General features: G+C 46.0%; 5 protein-coding genes across 5 annotated transcripts; 4 read left to right on the forward strand and 1 right to left on the reverse strand.

Annotated features, from left to right (window-relative positions):
- Positions 1–3,932: 3,932 nt before the first annotated feature.
- On the forward strand, positions 3,933–5,044 carry N7447_009281 (transcription factor domain-containing protein; the record flags this gene model as incomplete). Its single annotated transcript, XM_057233543.1, has 3 exons — positions 3,933–4,223; positions 4,447–4,891; positions 5,031–5,044. 3 exons carry the CDS (start codon positions 3,933–3,935, stop codon positions 5,042–5,044), a joined length of 750 nt encoding a protein of 249 aa, XP_057083085.1.
- Positions 5,045–6,026: 982 nt separating this feature from the next.
- N7447_009282 (uroporphyrinogen decarboxylase) lies at positions 6,027–7,342 on the forward strand (the record flags this gene model as incomplete). The annotated part of the gene is made up of 4 exons (XM_057233544.1): positions 6,027–6,078; positions 6,134–6,175; positions 6,283–7,206; positions 7,269–7,342. The coding sequence occupies 4 exons, from the start codon at positions 6,027–6,029 to the stop codon at positions 7,340–7,342; spliced, it is 1,092 nt and encodes a 363-aa protein (XP_057083086.1).
- Positions 7,343–9,865: 2,523 nt separating this feature from the next.
- Positions 9,866–11,976, forward strand: N7447_009283 (Zn(II)2Cys6 transcription factor; the record flags this gene model as incomplete). The annotated part of the gene is made up of 4 exons (XM_057233545.1): positions 9,866–9,970; positions 10,025–10,406; positions 10,462–10,958; positions 11,011–11,976. The coding sequence occupies 4 exons, from the start codon at positions 9,866–9,868 to the stop codon at positions 11,974–11,976; spliced, it is 1,950 nt and encodes a 649-aa protein (XP_057083087.1).
- A 356-nt stretch (positions 11,977–12,332) lies between these two features.
- On the reverse strand, positions 12,333–14,110 carry N7447_009284 (carotenoid oxygenase family protein; the record flags this gene model as incomplete). Its single annotated transcript, XM_057233546.1, has 3 exons — positions 12,333–13,081; positions 13,134–13,428; positions 13,487–14,110. The coding sequence occupies 3 exons, from the start codon at positions 14,108–14,110 to the stop codon at positions 12,333–12,335; spliced, it is 1,668 nt and encodes a 555-aa protein (XP_057083088.1).
- Positions 14,111–14,624: 514 nt separating this feature from the next.
- On the forward strand, positions 14,625–16,616 carry N7447_009285 (flavin-containing monooxygenase; the record flags this gene model as incomplete). Its single annotated transcript, XM_057233547.1, has 7 exons — positions 14,625–14,899; positions 14,965–15,174; positions 15,228–15,385; positions 15,438–15,759; positions 15,815–16,092; positions 16,141–16,348; positions 16,406–16,616. 7 exons carry the CDS (start codon positions 14,625–14,627, stop codon positions 16,614–16,616), a joined length of 1,662 nt encoding a protein of 553 aa, XP_057083089.1.
- Positions 16,617–17,178: the final 562 nt, after the last annotated feature.

Consider the following 17,178-nt stretch of genomic DNA (forward strand, 5'->3'; position numbering starts at 1 on the left):
GGAAAAGCGCTTTGTCAGCGGGAGCTTTACCTCCAGTGATACCCACGGCCCCTAAGTCTCCTAAACCCGCGGACCCCGGGAGCCGTAGATATATGTATCCGTAACCTCTTCCGCCAGCCATACGCCCGCCCCGTTTACCCGCAAAAGCTTGCAGAAGAAACAAAACTTTATCCAAAGACTTTACTTCTCCAGCTGCACCACAGTGTAAGTTTATTTGACAGAAATCGGTGCGTATCAAATTGTATGGTAAAACTCAGTATATTGGAACTTTCTGGCTAGCGATAAAACGGGATAAACGCGCGAATATAAATAGACAAAATCACTAGTCAATACTGCACTTTTGGTCGGGTTATCTAGGACCGACGTCTAAGGAGGTTTCAGGGTAAATTACCCTGCACCCAATCGAGTGGTTTAGTGCTATATCTGACCAGGTATTTGGACTTGGTATTTGACAGTATTCAGTATTTAAAGTGGTGTAATCTCGTTATGCCAGAGAGCTGTATTTAGTGGTAAAAAGCATCAGAATTTCAATGGCATCCTTGCCAGATCGGACTGACTGTTGTCAGCTTTAGAGCAGTACCACTTGACACCACAGGAACTGAAAGGGTGAAGCCCATGGGAGTCCCTGCGATTAGTTCCCGCTTACTCAGCGGGCAAATAACGTAGACGACTGGCGTGAGGGAATTGCTACAGACACGGCACGTTTTGCTAGTAGCACGGCACATTAGGTAATATTCGCTTTACATAATCAATTTTGCCCGAGATCGTTACCATACATTACCACAGCAACTACATTACTTACTACTGTAGCAACTACATTCTATCTACTACTGCTATAAGAACCACTCTATCTTCTCACTGATCTTCCTTCATCCAATTGATCTTACTTCATCCAATTGATCTTACTTCATCCAATTGATACTTGATTTCACCTAATCATGGAGCCACCAATTGAGCAAGTCTTTGAGACTAGAGAGCAACTCCTTACTTCGATACGACAACATGCCCTATCTCATGGTTATGCTATCACTATCATTAACTCCGCTAAGGAGAGGAATATTTGTCTTGGTTGTGATAGAGGCGGCATATACCATGATCATATTAATGCCCCAGAAGGGGCAAAACGCCGAAAGACAAGTACTAGACGGATGAACTGCCCATTCCGCCTTTATGCAAAGAAGCTTGTTAATACTAATCAATGGGAAATCCAGGTAAGAAATCCTAATCATAATCATACAGCTACTAATAATATGATAGGGCATCTAATGGCAAGGCGTCCACAGCTTACTAAAGATCAAAATCAAACTATTGAACATCTATCAGATATTGGATCTCGACCGCAGCATATTATAAGTCTATTAAGAAAGGATCAACCTGATGTCTTAATAAGACCAAAAGATATTTATAATATAAGAGGTAGTATAAGACAGAAAAAGCTTAGGAATCACTTACCTCTTGAACTTCTTTAACAGATATTAATGCAGAATCAATGGAAATATGCATTTAAACACGATATAGAAGGTTATGTTCAATTTTTTATGTTCGCTCACCCTGAATCAATTAAGTATGCTAATCAATATAATAGGGTCTTTTTATTAGACTGTACTTATAAGACGAATCGGTATAATATGCCTCTTTTACATATTATTAGTCTCTCGCCATCGAATTTATCCTATAGTATTGCTTTCTGCTTTATGCAAAATGAGCAGGAAGAAAGCTATAAGTGGACCTTACAGACCTTTTTTTCATGGCTTAACCCCTTACCCTTTCCCCCAGTTCTTTGCACTGACAGAGATCTTGCTTTATTAGGTGCAATTAAATCTATCTGTCCTAGAAGCCCACATCTACTATGCATTTGGCATATTAATAAGAATGTGCTAGCAAAGACAAAGCAATATTTCTCTTTAAATGAGGAATTTGAGGCTTTTATCAAGTCATGGAAAGAGCTAATTAATTCATCAAATATTGATGAATATAATGCTCAATTAGCTAAGTTCACAACGCAGTTTAATTAAGTTGCCCCTAATGCTATTAGATATATTCAAAGTACTTGGCTAACCTATAAAGAGATGTTTATTAGGGCTTAGGTAGGGCAATATCTTCATCTTGGTAACTGGGCTACATTAAGAGTGGAAGGGTCTCACGCTTTTTTAAAAAAGTATATAGGGGGATCTTCAGGTGATATGCTTCATGTTTTTGAGAGAATTAATACTGCTTTACAGGCTCAGTATCAGCGACTTAAATCTGATCTTGCAGAAGATAAGATTAAGAGACTAAATTTCTGCTCCCACTTTCTCTATTCGAATATTATAAAGAGAACATCACGATATTTAATATCTTTGATCTCTAATCAAGCTGCTATAGCTAAGAGAGCTACCCCCGAAGCACCTTTATTAAACTGTACTAATATATTCACTAGGACAATGGGGCTTCCGTGTGCCCACCGAATCGCTAGTTTATTAACAAAACATCAACCAATCCCACTAAGCGATATCCATTAATTCTGGAGGATTGGCCTTAGTAATGAGTCTTCTAAGTATCTGCCAATACTAGATCCTCTATTACCATCACTAACTCGCAGATCAGCTCAAGAGAACATATCAGATCAAAACATCAAAACATTAACCCAAAAGGTCACCAAGAAAAAAGCACCCTCAAAGTGCTCAAATTGTGGAGAGATTGGCCATACAATCCGCTCCTGTAGAGTGTGAAAAGCGTGTAAATAAGATGAAAAGCACAATAAGATTGACTAAAGAGCATTGATTCATTCATGGTCGGGTTCTTATAGTAATAAAGCAGTAGTAGATAGAATGTAGTTGCTACAGTAGTAAGTAATGTAGTTGCTGTGGTAATGTATGGTAACGATCTCGGGCAAAATTGATTATGTAAAGCGAATATTACCTAATGTGCCGTGCTACTAGCAAAACGTGCCGTGTCTGTAGCAATTCCCCTGGCGTGAAGGCAATCTTACGTAATATTGAATCATTCTTGCGCCTTTGACCGGAAAAGATCTACTCAGCTAACGAAATTGCTTTCAGGGTTTTCGGTCTTTCAGGGTTGTCGAGAACTGTCTGGGGCCTCTTCGTCAATCATGGCAAGGAAGGCTTTGCGTCTTCCCAACGGACGTAGGCGTAGGGCATGCGATCCTTGTTTCCAGAGGAAGGTAAAGTGCAACCCGTACTTCTTTTGACGCTACTAATCAGACAGCATAAGCTGCGTGCGTATTTATCGTACACGGAAGTTTTGTCATACAATAATGCTAATACTGCTTCGTATCGCTATTCTATAGATTAAATGTGACGGAGATTTTCCGCAGTGCAACTGGTGCAAGCACCACAGCCTCGCCTGTACTTTCAACCGAATTACAGGACGAATTGACTCAAGGTATGTAATAAATGTATACCCCATTTGGCTACACACCCTGATTGGGCAACGAATGGGCCGTGCTTTGCATTGTTTCACCTAGCCTCTCTACTAGGGCCACCGAAGCTTTGGAGAGCTCCCAATTAATTGAATATGTCAGACATCACGTTCGTTTGCCTTCTCTTGACAGCACTGTGCAATCAGGGTCAGGTATTTCAAACAGTCCTCTCTCTTGTTGTTATTATATGGACTCAAAAATCGAGCCTTCAGTTTGATGAATACTGATTCAATTGTATGTAGGTACCGGTCCAGCGCCAAATTTAACACCAGTTCAATCTCTCGGGCTGTTCAGATCTCCGACCTCCCACGAAAATGTAACATCATTCAATGGGATTCATTTACTTTCTGAACAGGGCCTAAGATGGATTCAACATCAGGTGGGAGAAGAAGTCAATTATGCGAAATTGAGCGCATCTGAGCTTCCATGGGCAAATCCGCATCGATTACATGATTACGCTACTATGTCAGGAGTCCTTACTCCTGAAATACCTCGGCGAGAGATTCTTGACATGTATGCTCTACGGTTTACCGCATCGTTCACGAGCCTGGTATTCCCCGTCATTAGCAAATCTCTCTTTATGAAGACATTGGACCTTGCTTATGGGCCACGCGGTGTGTTTGGTCATACTAGTGCCAATGCTTGTGTCTGCTCTTTCATCGCGCTCGTAAACTTGTTTGGTTTTGACGACAACATGCATGGGCCTGTGAACTTTGGGTCCTATGCTTCTGCAGCCCAGAAAGCAGTGCCCCATATCATTCAGGAGATGACAGTCGATGGCCTTCAATCGCTGGTGATGCTTGTAAGTGAATTACTTTCGGTGATACCCTCGAAAATTACAACTTTGAGGGCGCTTGGAATGAACGACCACTGACAAACCACGAGATACATCTTCAATATTTTTGGGTGATCTTCAATCAGCTGCAGTCTCCATGTCCATTGCCACGCGGCTTCTATATAAACTAGGAGCCCATACGAATCCAGCTGGTGTCAAATCATCTGTTCATTTGCTGCCATATAACAAGGCTATTGTTGAGTATCATGTGCGGGATCTTTTCTGGGTGTGTTACTCGTTCGACAAGGATATTTCTCTTAGGATGGGCCAGCCCGCATCCATCAATGACCTCGATTGCGATCTATCATTGCCTTTGGAGTATGCTCGCCTGCAAAACTCCAACATCCAACGGGATGATCTGAAACCCGACGATCATACACTTCCTCTTTACCCTTGGGATCTGCGACTTTCAAAGATCAAATCAGAGGCCTACAATACCCTGTACTCAGTTAACGCCAGCTTCAAATCGGACTGTCAGATCCTCGAGAGCATTAGATGCCTTGATGCGGCGCTGGAGGAGTGGAGGCTATCACTCGATTCCAAGATTCGTCCAATGCTGTGCTTCTCGTCGGATATGTCGACCAAAGCAACTTTGAACACACAGGAAGTGATACTCCGACTCGCATATTACCACTGTATGTCTATAATCCATCAAGCAAGTGACAGGCGCAATATATCCAAGCTTGATACTGGCATTGGATTGGAGGGGATAAGTTCCAGCGTAAATCTTTCCAACACGGCCTGTCGCTCAACACTTTCGCTCCTTCAAACCAGGTTACCAGAGTTGAAAGGGGAGTGCTTTTGGTAAGGCTTAGACTGTCTCTCTGCATACGTCCCATTTCATCACTGACCGCTGTTTCCTTCAACTAAATCAGGGTACTGCTCTTCTATATGTTGGCCGCGAACCTCGCTCTCTTCTGCAATATCCTCAAAGATCCCCTACAGTACGATAGTTCTCATGACGTGGCTATCTTACACGAGATTCCCGCCATGGTAAGGAAAATCCCTATCCGAAATCTTACTCCCGCCGAAATGATTCATTTGAGGTTTCTGAACGGATTCACCACAGAACTTGCAAGACTAGCATCGTGCGCCGTGTTAAAGGCGCATAAGGAATTACCTGACTCAGGGGATACATGTACTTTAAATCAATAAAAGGTTTATCGCAGCGAAAAATCAAGATATCAGCTTCAATGCCAAAGAAAGTAAATCGACATAGCATGCATCCTCGGGATAAGTGTCCCCTCTGAATGAATACCCCACTGTATAGAGTGCTGAGATTTACTCCAGACGAGAGGCAAGTAGTATTTGGTAGCATTGTAATTGTAGCCTCCACCAGGGACCCTATAGCCCCCCGGTTCAGGGTTCGCTCTCCGCTTACTCAGCGCGTTAATCTTTCTATTCGACCCATTCGACTCCGATACCTACATGCATTGAGTACTTCCATGGTTATCAACGTAGGGGGACAAATATTGCTAAAAAAAATAATCTGCTTACCGTCTGCTTATAAAACCCAGTTTTTGTGACTCACGGGTGGACACCTTCCATGGCCCACAGTTGATCCCAATGTTCTAGGGACAGCCCCGGTCTGCCGGTACGAAAGCCCAGTTATTTACTGGTACTACGATATACCTACCCTGGCCTAGTTGCTCGAGTACTTTTTTTCGTTTTCTATCCTGTTATCAAGCGGTCTGCCCCAATAGTCCTGTCAATTCTTTCTTCCTTAATTGTACAACCTCTGTCGTCCCAGATTTTCCTTAATTAGCCGCAATGCAGAAATACCCGGCCTTGAAGAATGATCTTTTGTTACGAGCAGCAAGAGGTATGTACTAGACAACTAAGTATTGGAGCAATTTTGCAGACTAATTCTGATTCAGGCGAGAAAGTACCCCGTCCTCCGATATGGGTAATGCGTCAAGGTGCGTGCCACCTATTCCTGTCTCATTTAATCTCATTGTTTGTCCCGAGATTCAGCAGCTTTTTTGAAGCTACTTTACGAGTTGACTGGTGCCTAATGGAAGTCCAGCTGGTCGTTATCTACCAGAATACCATGAAGCAAAAGGAAGCCTCAACTTTTTCGAATGCTGTCGAAGTCCTGAGGTAGCCTCCATGCTCACCATTCAGCCGGTGATTCGGTACGAGGGCCTGATCGATGCAGCAATCATTTTCTCGGATATTCTTGTCATCCCCCAAGCGATGGGAATGCAAGTTGAGATGCTCGATGGAAAGGGACCGCACTTTCCGGAACCGCTTAACTCGCCGAACGATGCCCAGTACATAGCGATCATGCGCAAAGAGGTTGATGTTGAGAAAGAGCTAGACTATGTCTATCGCGCTATCTCGTTGACTAGACGGAAACTTCAAGGCCGGGTGCCTTTGATCGGCTTTTGCGGCGCCCCGTGGACTCTGCTATGTTACATGGTTGAAGGTGGCGGAAGCAAGATGTTTGTACAAGCGAAGAAATGGATCTACGAGTATCCTGCAGCTTCAAAGGCATTGCTGCAAAAGATCGCTCAAATCTGCGTTGAATATCTTGCCCTACAGGTTGCTTCAGGGGCACAATTCATCCAAGTTTTTGACTCACTTGCGGGAGAACTCTCTCCGAGCTCGTTCGCATCGTTCTCGCTCCCATACCTACGCTATATCTCAGCCGGCCTTCGCACAAGACTGATAAATATGGGCCTTCTACCCATTCCTATGTCGGTGTTTGCGAAAGGAGCATGGTATGCTTTGGACGATCTTTGCATATCGGGCTATGATGTCGTTAGTCTTGACTGGTTGCACAATCCAGCGCAAGCCATGGAGATTGCAAAGAGCCGGGTTACTATCCAAGGGAATTTTGACCCGGGTATCCTTTACGGAAGTCGTGCGGCCATAACGGAAGCGGTTCAGACGATGGTCGAGGGATTCCAAGGAGGAAAGCAAGGGTGGATTGCCAATCTTGGCCACGGTGAGTCCAAATCCTCTTCAATTTCATTGCAGAACCCAAAGACTTATGGCCTATGCCATCAGGGATTACTCCTTTTGTCAACCCAGAGGATCTCGCATTTCTGTTTAAAGAGATCCACCGATTGGCCGCTTCATGATCTTTTGAGTATCCTGATGGCGTGAAGCTACCCATTATGATACTTGATTACCATGCTTTCATGCATGTTCTCGCCCACGACAAATGAAACCTAACTCAGAATACTACCATGGGGCCGCATCGAGCGGATTTTTTCTACCGGTTTCTTCCGTGACTAGCAAGCAAAAAATAAGACTTTATTTGTGCTCATGCCTTGGCCAGACCCAGTTCAACCTACATTTGGACCATTTTGGGTCGGGTGCTCCGACCCAAAATGGGTTCTGCCGAAGTCTACTTCCACGTAATATGTGCTATGCACCTTCTCACTATGCTCGCTATAGACGCATTAAATATTATTCTAGATGCAGCACTCACCCGATGGTGGGGGAATATTGGCACCATGCTCTACCTCCTAGCTAGAGTGGCTTTCTTCGCTTTAAACTCATATATCTAGTTAACGGCGCCGTAATTTAGCAGCGAGCCTCAGTATAACGAGAATACGGTATATGTGATAGCTAGCTGGCATGAGCTTTAAAGTCACTTCTCTAAGTATCCAGCATAGCATTATCTAGATCTTAGCTGTCTCTACAGCCGGTTTTACTCTTCCTTTTATATGCGTGCTACTATGTCTATGTGGGTACGTTACGGGCGTAAGGCAGCCTATTAACTAGGATCGCCATAAGTCACCTAAATAGCTTCATGGCCACATATCACTTAGCTTTATAGTACGTAAGATTATATACTTTTCGTTATGCATATACTTGATTATTTCGCTAGAATAAACTATCTATCGTAATGTAACGGATAAATATCCTTATAACATGGAGACGGTAAAACCTGATCGCACCCGCATCGATCACGTATCAGGTACGAACTGCGAAGGAATAGTCACATGGCTCCCACGTGAACATGGGGGACACATAGTCCAGGATTCCCCTGAATCCCCTCTTCTTTTGGCAAGAGTTAGTCTTGGCACACACAGACAATATATCCTCGTTTCCTCTCCAAGTCATTGTATCTTACCCGGTTAACAGGCCTTACACCTGGAGATCGTAAACCTTTACACGTAATAACCTCGACCCCGAAGAGAGGAAGTAGACGTTTAGATAGGTTATTGCGATTTTCTTATTAAGGTAGGATTCGAGGCGTGTTAAAAGTTCAGCAGCTAATGTAGTTTAGACCGAGCACTAATAACTCATTGTAAAAATGATTGACCTTTCTTTCCTTCTCGTTTTAAGATTCACGCGTGAATTCACGTAACGCCGCACGCTTTATGCGCTCATATGGTTACTTTTAGATACTCGGTAAGCATTTTCAAGGATGGAGTAAGTATTCGAAGAGGAAAAGAAAAGCCAGGAGCTTAATTCATATCTTCGGCTTAGTAACGGGTAAGGCGTGGACTAAGTGGCTGCTTAATCACATTCCTTACCCTCTCACCCACTCCTAACTCACTAAAAGGTTAGTTACCGTGAGGTGTTAAGAAGGGCGCAGTGAAGATTATCTGTTATACAGAGTGATAAAAATATAAAAACATACAACAGTGAGGATTCGCTGGTGGTCACCCACCCAACTACTAACTCACCGGCGTGTGGCTTAAGTACGGCTGAGCGGACGGGAAGCCCTGTTTTCCACACCCTATGGTCGTATGTACTTATATAAATGCGGGAAGAATAAAGAAAGTAGGTCGCCAATAGTAGTATAATAGAGTTGGTGAATGAGGGAATGGTGTTAAGAGGCGTATGTTCGTTCGATCAAGAGAAGGACCTCGGATTTACGCCTAGCTACAGTGTTGAGACAAGGTGGATAGCTGCACTGTTTGTCAGCCTTTAAATCCCCATTGACCATCGCGAAGGGCACAATAATCTAGCCGCCCAACAAATTTATGGGCCTCATTTAAGCTATCATCGCTCGTTGCCTACTACATCTGAGTATAAGGCCTGAGTGGAGACATGTATATCCTTTGACTCATCTAACAATTCTAGACGTGCTTGCTCCGATATACGATATTTCCTTTGACCTGCTAACTGTCGTCTGACAAGGCCTACATTTTCACAGAATGACTTATATTGGTAAGTGCACAATTCAATACCCAACGGAATGGATCTAACACAATATTCTAGGGGCCGATCGAAAAGATTGCAAAGAGTGATGCACAGTATTTATGATGAATGGGACAAGGGGCATCAGGCAGACCAGTTCCTTCAACAAAGTCGACGTGGGTGTCAACAGCTACAGGGCCGCGAGTATGCTTATTCAAGATCCGTTAAGCCAAACGCAGTCGAACAATACCGCGAAGGGCGAGCTTTGAAATCTTACTCTATCCCTCGACCTCTTAGCATTTCTCGCCCATGTAGGCAAGCATCTTTCTCGGGCCCCTCAAAAGACTAGCCGCTGGAGCAGAACCATCGTGACAAATCAGGGTTGATAATTCCACAAATTACACAAATTACATGGATCCCGACCCTTCCCCCTTTTAACCCCACACGATCGGCCCCCCCGCATCTCCAAGTGCCGGCAAATCCCCATCTCCCTGGACATCACAGCCATGCAATCCAACAAAACACAGAAACGGCGATGGGAGAGGGAGAATACCTTACCAAGGAAACGAGCGCGTCAAAGTTGTGAGGCCTGCAAGGCTCGCAAAACCAAGGTAAGATGTTACTCGTAACGTGAAGAGGGGGGGGAAAAAAAGCTAACTATTTAGTGTGTCGGTGTCGAGAATGGCGACTGCGAATATTGCAAGTCGCTTAATGTACCCTGTGAATTCAATCTCAAAAACCGGAAGCGACCATTTTACAGGGTATCTGAGGAAGCCTACGATTATTTGATTAAGCTGCTCCGACGATTCGTTTCTGAAGAGGAGCTGCCGGAGCTCACAGTCGCAAGCATAAGTGGTTACCTCGAGCAAATGAATAACGAGCCTGAACACGTCTTGTCTGAGGATCGTGACAGAAACGCAGACCCCAGCGACATTGTCTCAATTCCGAACCCTCGTGGCGATCCGCAAGAGCTGACGGTGCCCAACGATAATTCAATATTCCAGGAAGAGCTGGGATGCATGACTCTGGATTCGTCGGGGAAATATAGTAAGTTCACTCCTGGTTATGGTCTCGGGGGAATTCTATACTTATTTGACCGCAGGATATGTCGGCGCGAATTCCTCACTTCGATGGTATCACGCTGCGCGCATGGTCAGTGAGCGAGCCGTTCCTTCAGATCCACGCGTCGTTATCCCATTGAAAACAGGCTTGCTTCCACCAACCACGCCCGAAAGTGTCGCTAGTCAACACCGAGTCGAGCACTACCTGCCGTGTCATCGGCTATCTATGGAGTACACCGCACGGTTCTTTGCACAGGCCCATTCGATGCATTGTTTCTATTCGCTCGAGCAATTTTACACAATGCTGGACCATACTTTGGAAAATCAGGGGAAAACTTCAAGTTCTTCTTGGCTATGTTCGCTTTACTCTATTTTCGCGATCGGATCAATACGACCGAAAGGCACGCCAACAACGCCGGATAAAACCCTTCCCGAGGATATTACAACTCCAGCCGGGTATCTTGCACTGGCAAAGGAACTAGTCCCCCGGGCGGCGGAGGACGCCGATATTGAGAGTGTTAGAGCATTCGCATTGCTAGTTCGTATTGTACTCGGTATCCCTGGTGTCGTAGGAAACTAACAGACTCTAGAGCCTGGCGATGCATTCAAACTGTTATAGTCTGGAGGCATATCTGTATCTTGGTACAGCGGCGCGAATAGGATTCTCGCTCGGTTTGCACCGCGACATATTCCCAAAGGATCTCTCAACGGTTGATCGAGAGCGATACCGGCGGGTATGGTGGACGGTATACATCCTGGATCACGAGATGGCAAATCGGTATGGCTATCCATGTGCGATTTCCGACGATCTGGGTTTCATGACAACAGGTCCCGCCTCGGAGCGGATTTTGGATCCATCTCCGAACATGCCACAGGGCTTCCAGACCCTCTCCGTTAGTCTTGTGCAGCTCCAGAAAAAGATCAACCTGGAATGTTTCTTGGAACCATGTCATGGCGGCGGCCGGCTGCCTATTAACCTAGTGACCCAGAGTCTAACAACGCTGAAGAAGTGGTTGGAAAAGGTACCTCATCATCTGCGTTGGGACTGTGCTGCACCCCCACAACATCTGCGATCAATCGCAGTTCTTCACTTGCGGTATTGGTCCTTAGTGATCTCAATATCACGTCCCTTTTTGCTACTCTCAGTAACAAAGGCTGGGGAAATCGACTCCCTCATCAGACTCAGGTGTTATGATAAACTTAGCAACGCCTGCATTGAAGCAGCAGAGATGTCAGTCCGTATCTTGCAGCGGATGCAGGATATGAACATACTGTCCAGTTTAACACTGAACGACTGTCATTGCGCAGGGGAAGCGATGTGCGTTCTCCTGCTGGCGCTTCGGAAGGCTCAGAGTGCTAAGCATCAAGATATGTTGCGCACCTGCCTGGGCACCTTGGCGAGCATGGAAAAAGTTGGTTGGTGCGAGCGGATCGTGCCTGATATACAGGCACGTGTGTATGAGAGTGGCGTACTGGACTTGGAGGCCCCGACGGGGATTCAGGAGCAGAATTTGCTCTCGGATGGACCAGGGAGCTCGGAATATACGGAGTTGTGAGTTTCCCCTATCTTGTCATTGCTAAATGAGTTCTTCCTGACCGATGTAAAGCGACTTTGATGTCTCTCAATGGGATTTGTTCCAGCCACAAGGTCTCGATTCCTTCGCACAGTTGATGAACACATTTCCCGATGCTCCATTTGCAGCTGGCATGGAGCACTTATTCTGACCCAAGGTGCATATTCCAATGAAAGGATTAGTTATGTATAAATGTGTTGATATTTAAGATTGGTTCTCATGCAATTCAGGTGGAATATCATTGCTCTCCAGATCTCATTCATTTTCAAATTGAGTAAACGCTTCAATATTCATCAAATTCCAACTATCTACCTTGGCCAGATATTTGAATATATTTTTCAGAGCCGTTGTTTAACAACCTTAGGCCCGGCCTCCTTCTCCTGCCATGGCAAAGGTGCACTGGCTGGCTTCACTGGTCCCAAAACTGATGATCTCCTCTCCTTCCACTCTTCAATCTCACGAGTCTCAACAAAGTTCCCATGTAACCCCAGCCGTAATTTGAATGGCAAATGAAGCACAGCAACCGGTCCTTGTGCAATATTCTGCGCATCAAATATGCAAACATCATTCCGCAAAACATCCAAATGATTCAGCAGGGCCACGATATACCCATCTCCTTCCCGCGTGCTGCCAGCCCGCGGGATAAATGCCGGTTCCTGGAATGTCGCCCGCGGCCCAGCCCAGAAGGTATCCCTAACAGACCCGTCCCAGGTAAAATGGCCGATAGTATTGAACAGTCCCCCTGCAGGTGACCCGCAGCGTTCTGCATCATAGGGTCTCGAGCCGTCGATATTCGCTTGCCAGTAATGGTTATATTTCATTGTCAGGAATCTTTCGTCAATGCGAGAGAATTCCCCAGACAGAGTCTCGACTTCTTGTTCTGGCTCAACCCATGAATGAGAGGGGGCCTTTGGGTCGAAGACCCAGCGAGTCGTCAAGTTTTGGAGTTTGTTGCGCTGGTTGACTGTCCCGGAAGGTGTGTCTGCTGGGGGGAAGAAGAAGAACACATTTCCGTTGGCGATGGTCAGGTCGAAGACTACCTTGCCGTCGTCTGTCTCATAGCAACTGACGGTGTGGCCCTGGAATGCTGTTCTCGAATCAGTACAATCTAGTATAAACGAGTTCAATGAATCGCTCACCATTCTTCGATCGGAACCAACGAATATCCTCCGGCTTTCCTCCTCGCCGGGGTACGATTCCATACCATTGATCCTCCTTCGCATCCCACGCCCAGTGATTCTCGCCTTTTGCCAAACTCGCCTTATTACACTTCAACGGAGTCATCGGGAGAACCACCCAGTTCTTACTGACTCCACAGTCATGGATGATGCCGCAAAACGGAGCCTTGTACCAGCATTCCTCCGTCTTGACTCCATCAGCATTGATCGTATACACGACAATATCCCGGGATCCATCGTTGCCATTTCCGCCCGCCTATAATACCGAGAAGTCAACACCCAGCGCAACACATCAGGCGATCGGACAAACATACCTCATATCCATAACAAACCATCTCACCAGTACTAGGATCCCATTTCGGATGCGCAGTAAACGTCGGACTCAAAACTTGCCCCTCGAAATCATAACGTCCAATCGTCTCCAGCGTCTCCGGGTCCATCGCATAAGGCGGGCCATCCTCCTTAGTCGCCAGCAACATACCCCTCCAGAAGAAGATATTGGTATTAGCCGCCGTGCGGATCACACCGCGCACCGCCTCATTATCCGTATACGGGTTACGATATTTGCCGAACAAAGCCTTTCCGTGCTTCGATTCATGCTCGTACCGATCCGTATGGACATATCGTTGCTTGAAGCTCGCTCCGCCATTTTGAATACGGATTGCGGTCACGTTTCCATCCCCGTTGAAGTGAATGTCCGAATCGTAGACGGGTGGGAAGCGGTGATCTGGCTGTACGCGAAAGAAGGTTCCATCGATGTCTTCGGGAATTACGCCGGTGACTTCGAGATTTTCGACATCGGCTTCTAGGCGAGAAGCGGAATTAAACCCGGTGAATGTCTCTGTAGAGGGAAACTTGTTTTGTTTGCTTGTCTTCACTCCATTCACGTAATTGGGTGTGGATGAGAGTGACTCTGCTAGCTCGTAGATATGTGCCATTGTATTTTCTGAGGTGGAATTTTTTCGTTCGAGTGTAAGTGGCATCTGGTTACACTATTTCTACTGTTCTAGATGGTCTTCGAGTCGTATGGTTTCCCCATCGGAGTGGAGAATACGATGTGTTGGGATCTACAACGCTTCGGATGCAACATCCCGACTGCGATTCCCCGGAAATGAAAAGTGGATATCCTGACTCGGGTAACTTCTTTAGTCTCATTTGGATATGCGGGGGTTTCACTGACATTGAAGCTTTTGGTGTTTAGTCTACACATCGGTTTGAAAGCCCCGACAAAGCCGTCTTGCCGGAAATCCCTCAGCATCATGACGATGAGCTCGAATGATCTTCAATATCACTACCATCGGTGATACCATTCCGTGATAGAAGGGGGTGGTTTGACTACCATCTTAAACATCGCAAATCATATATCCCGTAAATATATATCCATCAGAGTAAACCTAAAAGAAGCTGAGCTATTGAGATTCTCGATACACTTTCATACTCATAGAAACCGCCATGGGATCCATCGCCCCTCCAAGTGAATATGTCGTGGCTGACAAGTACATCGGTGAAGCCAAACCAATCAAGATCATCGTCATCGGCGCAGGCATCTCTGGTATTGCATTCGCATACAAGATCAAAGCTCTGGAAAACGTCGAATTTGTGATCTACGAAAAGAACTCCGATGTCGGTGGTACTTGGTTGGAATCACGGTATCCAGGGTGCTCGTGTGATATTCCCGCACATTCATATAGCTATCCCTGGGTGAACAATCCAAACTGGTCGCAAGTGTGAGTGCTGCTACTTTCTCTGGTCATTGAAGCCTGGGATCTCCGTTGCTGACTGTGTGTAATAGATATGCTGGCGCTGAGGAGATCTGGGATTTCTATCGTGGACAGGCAAAGGAATACGGCGTTTATGAGAAGACAAAGTTCGAGCACCAGGTTGTTGGAGCTGAGTGGAGCGATGATGATGGCAAATGGAGGGTGGAGGCGAAGAATCTCAAGACGGGTGAGGTTTCTGTTGACTCTGCAGAGGTCCTAATTAACTGTGGTGGAGCGCTGAAGTATGATTGAGCCCGTGCCTTCTCCCTCGTTGTCTCTGCTAACGTCCAGCCAGTAACTGGAAATGGCCTGATATTCCGGGCCTCCACTCCTTCGGTGGAAAGCTCGTACACACCGCTCGCTGGCCTCAGGACTTGGACGTGACCGGAAAGCGCGTGGCAGTCGTCGGTGCTGGCTCTTCTGCAATCCAGGTCATTCCTGCTATCCAACCGCGTAAGTTGAATTCATCTGTCGCTCAAGAAGGTGCTAATATTGTGATGGTTAGTTGTGAAATCACTCACCTCGTTTATTCGTTCACCGACATGGATCGCACCGCAATTCTTGGGACAGCTTGCGAAAGATGGCCGAGGAACAAAATACACGAAAGAACAACAGGAAGAATTCCGCCAAAATCCAGATAAACTACTACAATACCGTCAAGATATTGACCACGCTCTCAACTCACGGTTCCCAAACTTCTACAAAGACTCTGACGAGCAGAAAATGGCGAGGAAACTTGTTGAGGGTGGTATGAGGGAGAAACTCGCTGCTATGGATCCCAAGCTTCGAGAATCACTCATTCCAGACTTCGACATTGGCTGTCGACGGTAAGTCCTGTTATGGTGTAGTGAAAGTTATGCTTTGCTAATGCTTTCTGATTAGAGTCACACCCGGCGAAGGATACCTCGAAGCCCTCCAAGCAGACAACGTTCATGTTGTGAGGAGTCCCATCCAATCCATCAACAAAAGTGGCTTCATCACAGCCGATGGCGCGACACATTCTGTCGACATTATCGTTGCAGCGACGGGATACGACACGACGTATGTTCCGCCATTCCCTCTCATTGGCCGCAACGGGGTCAATCTACAGGAGAGATGGACGAAGACCGGTGCTGATGCCTACCTCACATGCGCCGTCCCCGATATGCCAAATTACTTCAGTATGTCACATTCAACCATATGAGATGCACTTCTAACAATGACTATAGTGGTTGTCGGCCCGAACTCACCCATTTCAAATGGATCCCTGATGCCCGCAATCGAAACCCAACTCGATTACGCACTAAGCTTCGCAAAGAAAATTCAGTGCCAGGGTATCAAGTCTGTGGTAGTAAGCGCCAAAGCGACGGCCGATTTTATTCAGCATAAGGATGCAGTCATGCAGAACCTGACTTTCTCTGGATCTTGCAACAGTTGGTATGGTCCCCTGCGTTATAGTGCTGTTTTTGTTGGTGGTTGCTAAGCTCGTTACAGGTACAAGGGCGGTACTTCTAATGGGAAGATTATCGGTGTATGGCCGGGGTCACTTAACCACTTCATGGAGTGTCTTAAGGAACCGCGTCTGCAAGACTTTGAATTCACATACCACACGGCTAACAGGTTTGCATATGCTGGAAAGGGACTTTCGCTGCTTGAGCAGCAGAATGGCCAGTTGGGGTGGTATATCAGAGCCAAACTAGCTTAATTGCGAGGCTGTATATTACTCGTATTTCACCTCTTCAGATTAATAGCACGATTTTGCAGCTATACACCACCGTGAATATTACACCTTGGCTAGAGGACTTGTGAGCTAGGTCATGGGATCGAGATAGTGATTTACTGGAAAGGCGATGTAACTCCATGCTGGTCTCTAGTTACGTATTAGGAAACTAAGTTGAGATAACGCTCTTGGTTATTATTGGCCAAGAATTGCTTTGCCCGGAACCAACTAACCCCAAATATCTCCTAAATAAAATTCAATTTGCTACACGACATAGTTGATACCTCAAAGTGAAGGATTATCCCATTTGCCCTAATCTCGCTTATTTAGCCCGTAGTAACTTGAAGCGCCGCACAACTAATGATATTAGTCCAAGAAGCGCCGGCCACTGTGGGGCAGGCTGACAGGGATGATGAACCCGATGGACGCCACCATATGACCGGTGGGGTGAGAGCATAAAATGCTCATGCCTGGGGGATATCTAGGGCTAAGAAGCTACACCATGGGTGCGGATTCTATATATTTGGTCTCGCGGAGTCGGTAGCCT

The sequence above is a fragment of the Penicillium robsamsonii genome, assembly GCF_028829455.1.
Source record: "Penicillium robsamsonii strain IBT 29466 chromosome Unknown utg000005l_segment0_segment0, whole genome shotgun sequence".
NCBI classification, from domain to species: Eukaryota; Fungi; Ascomycota; class Eurotiomycetes; order Eurotiales; family Aspergillaceae; genus Penicillium; species Penicillium robsamsonii.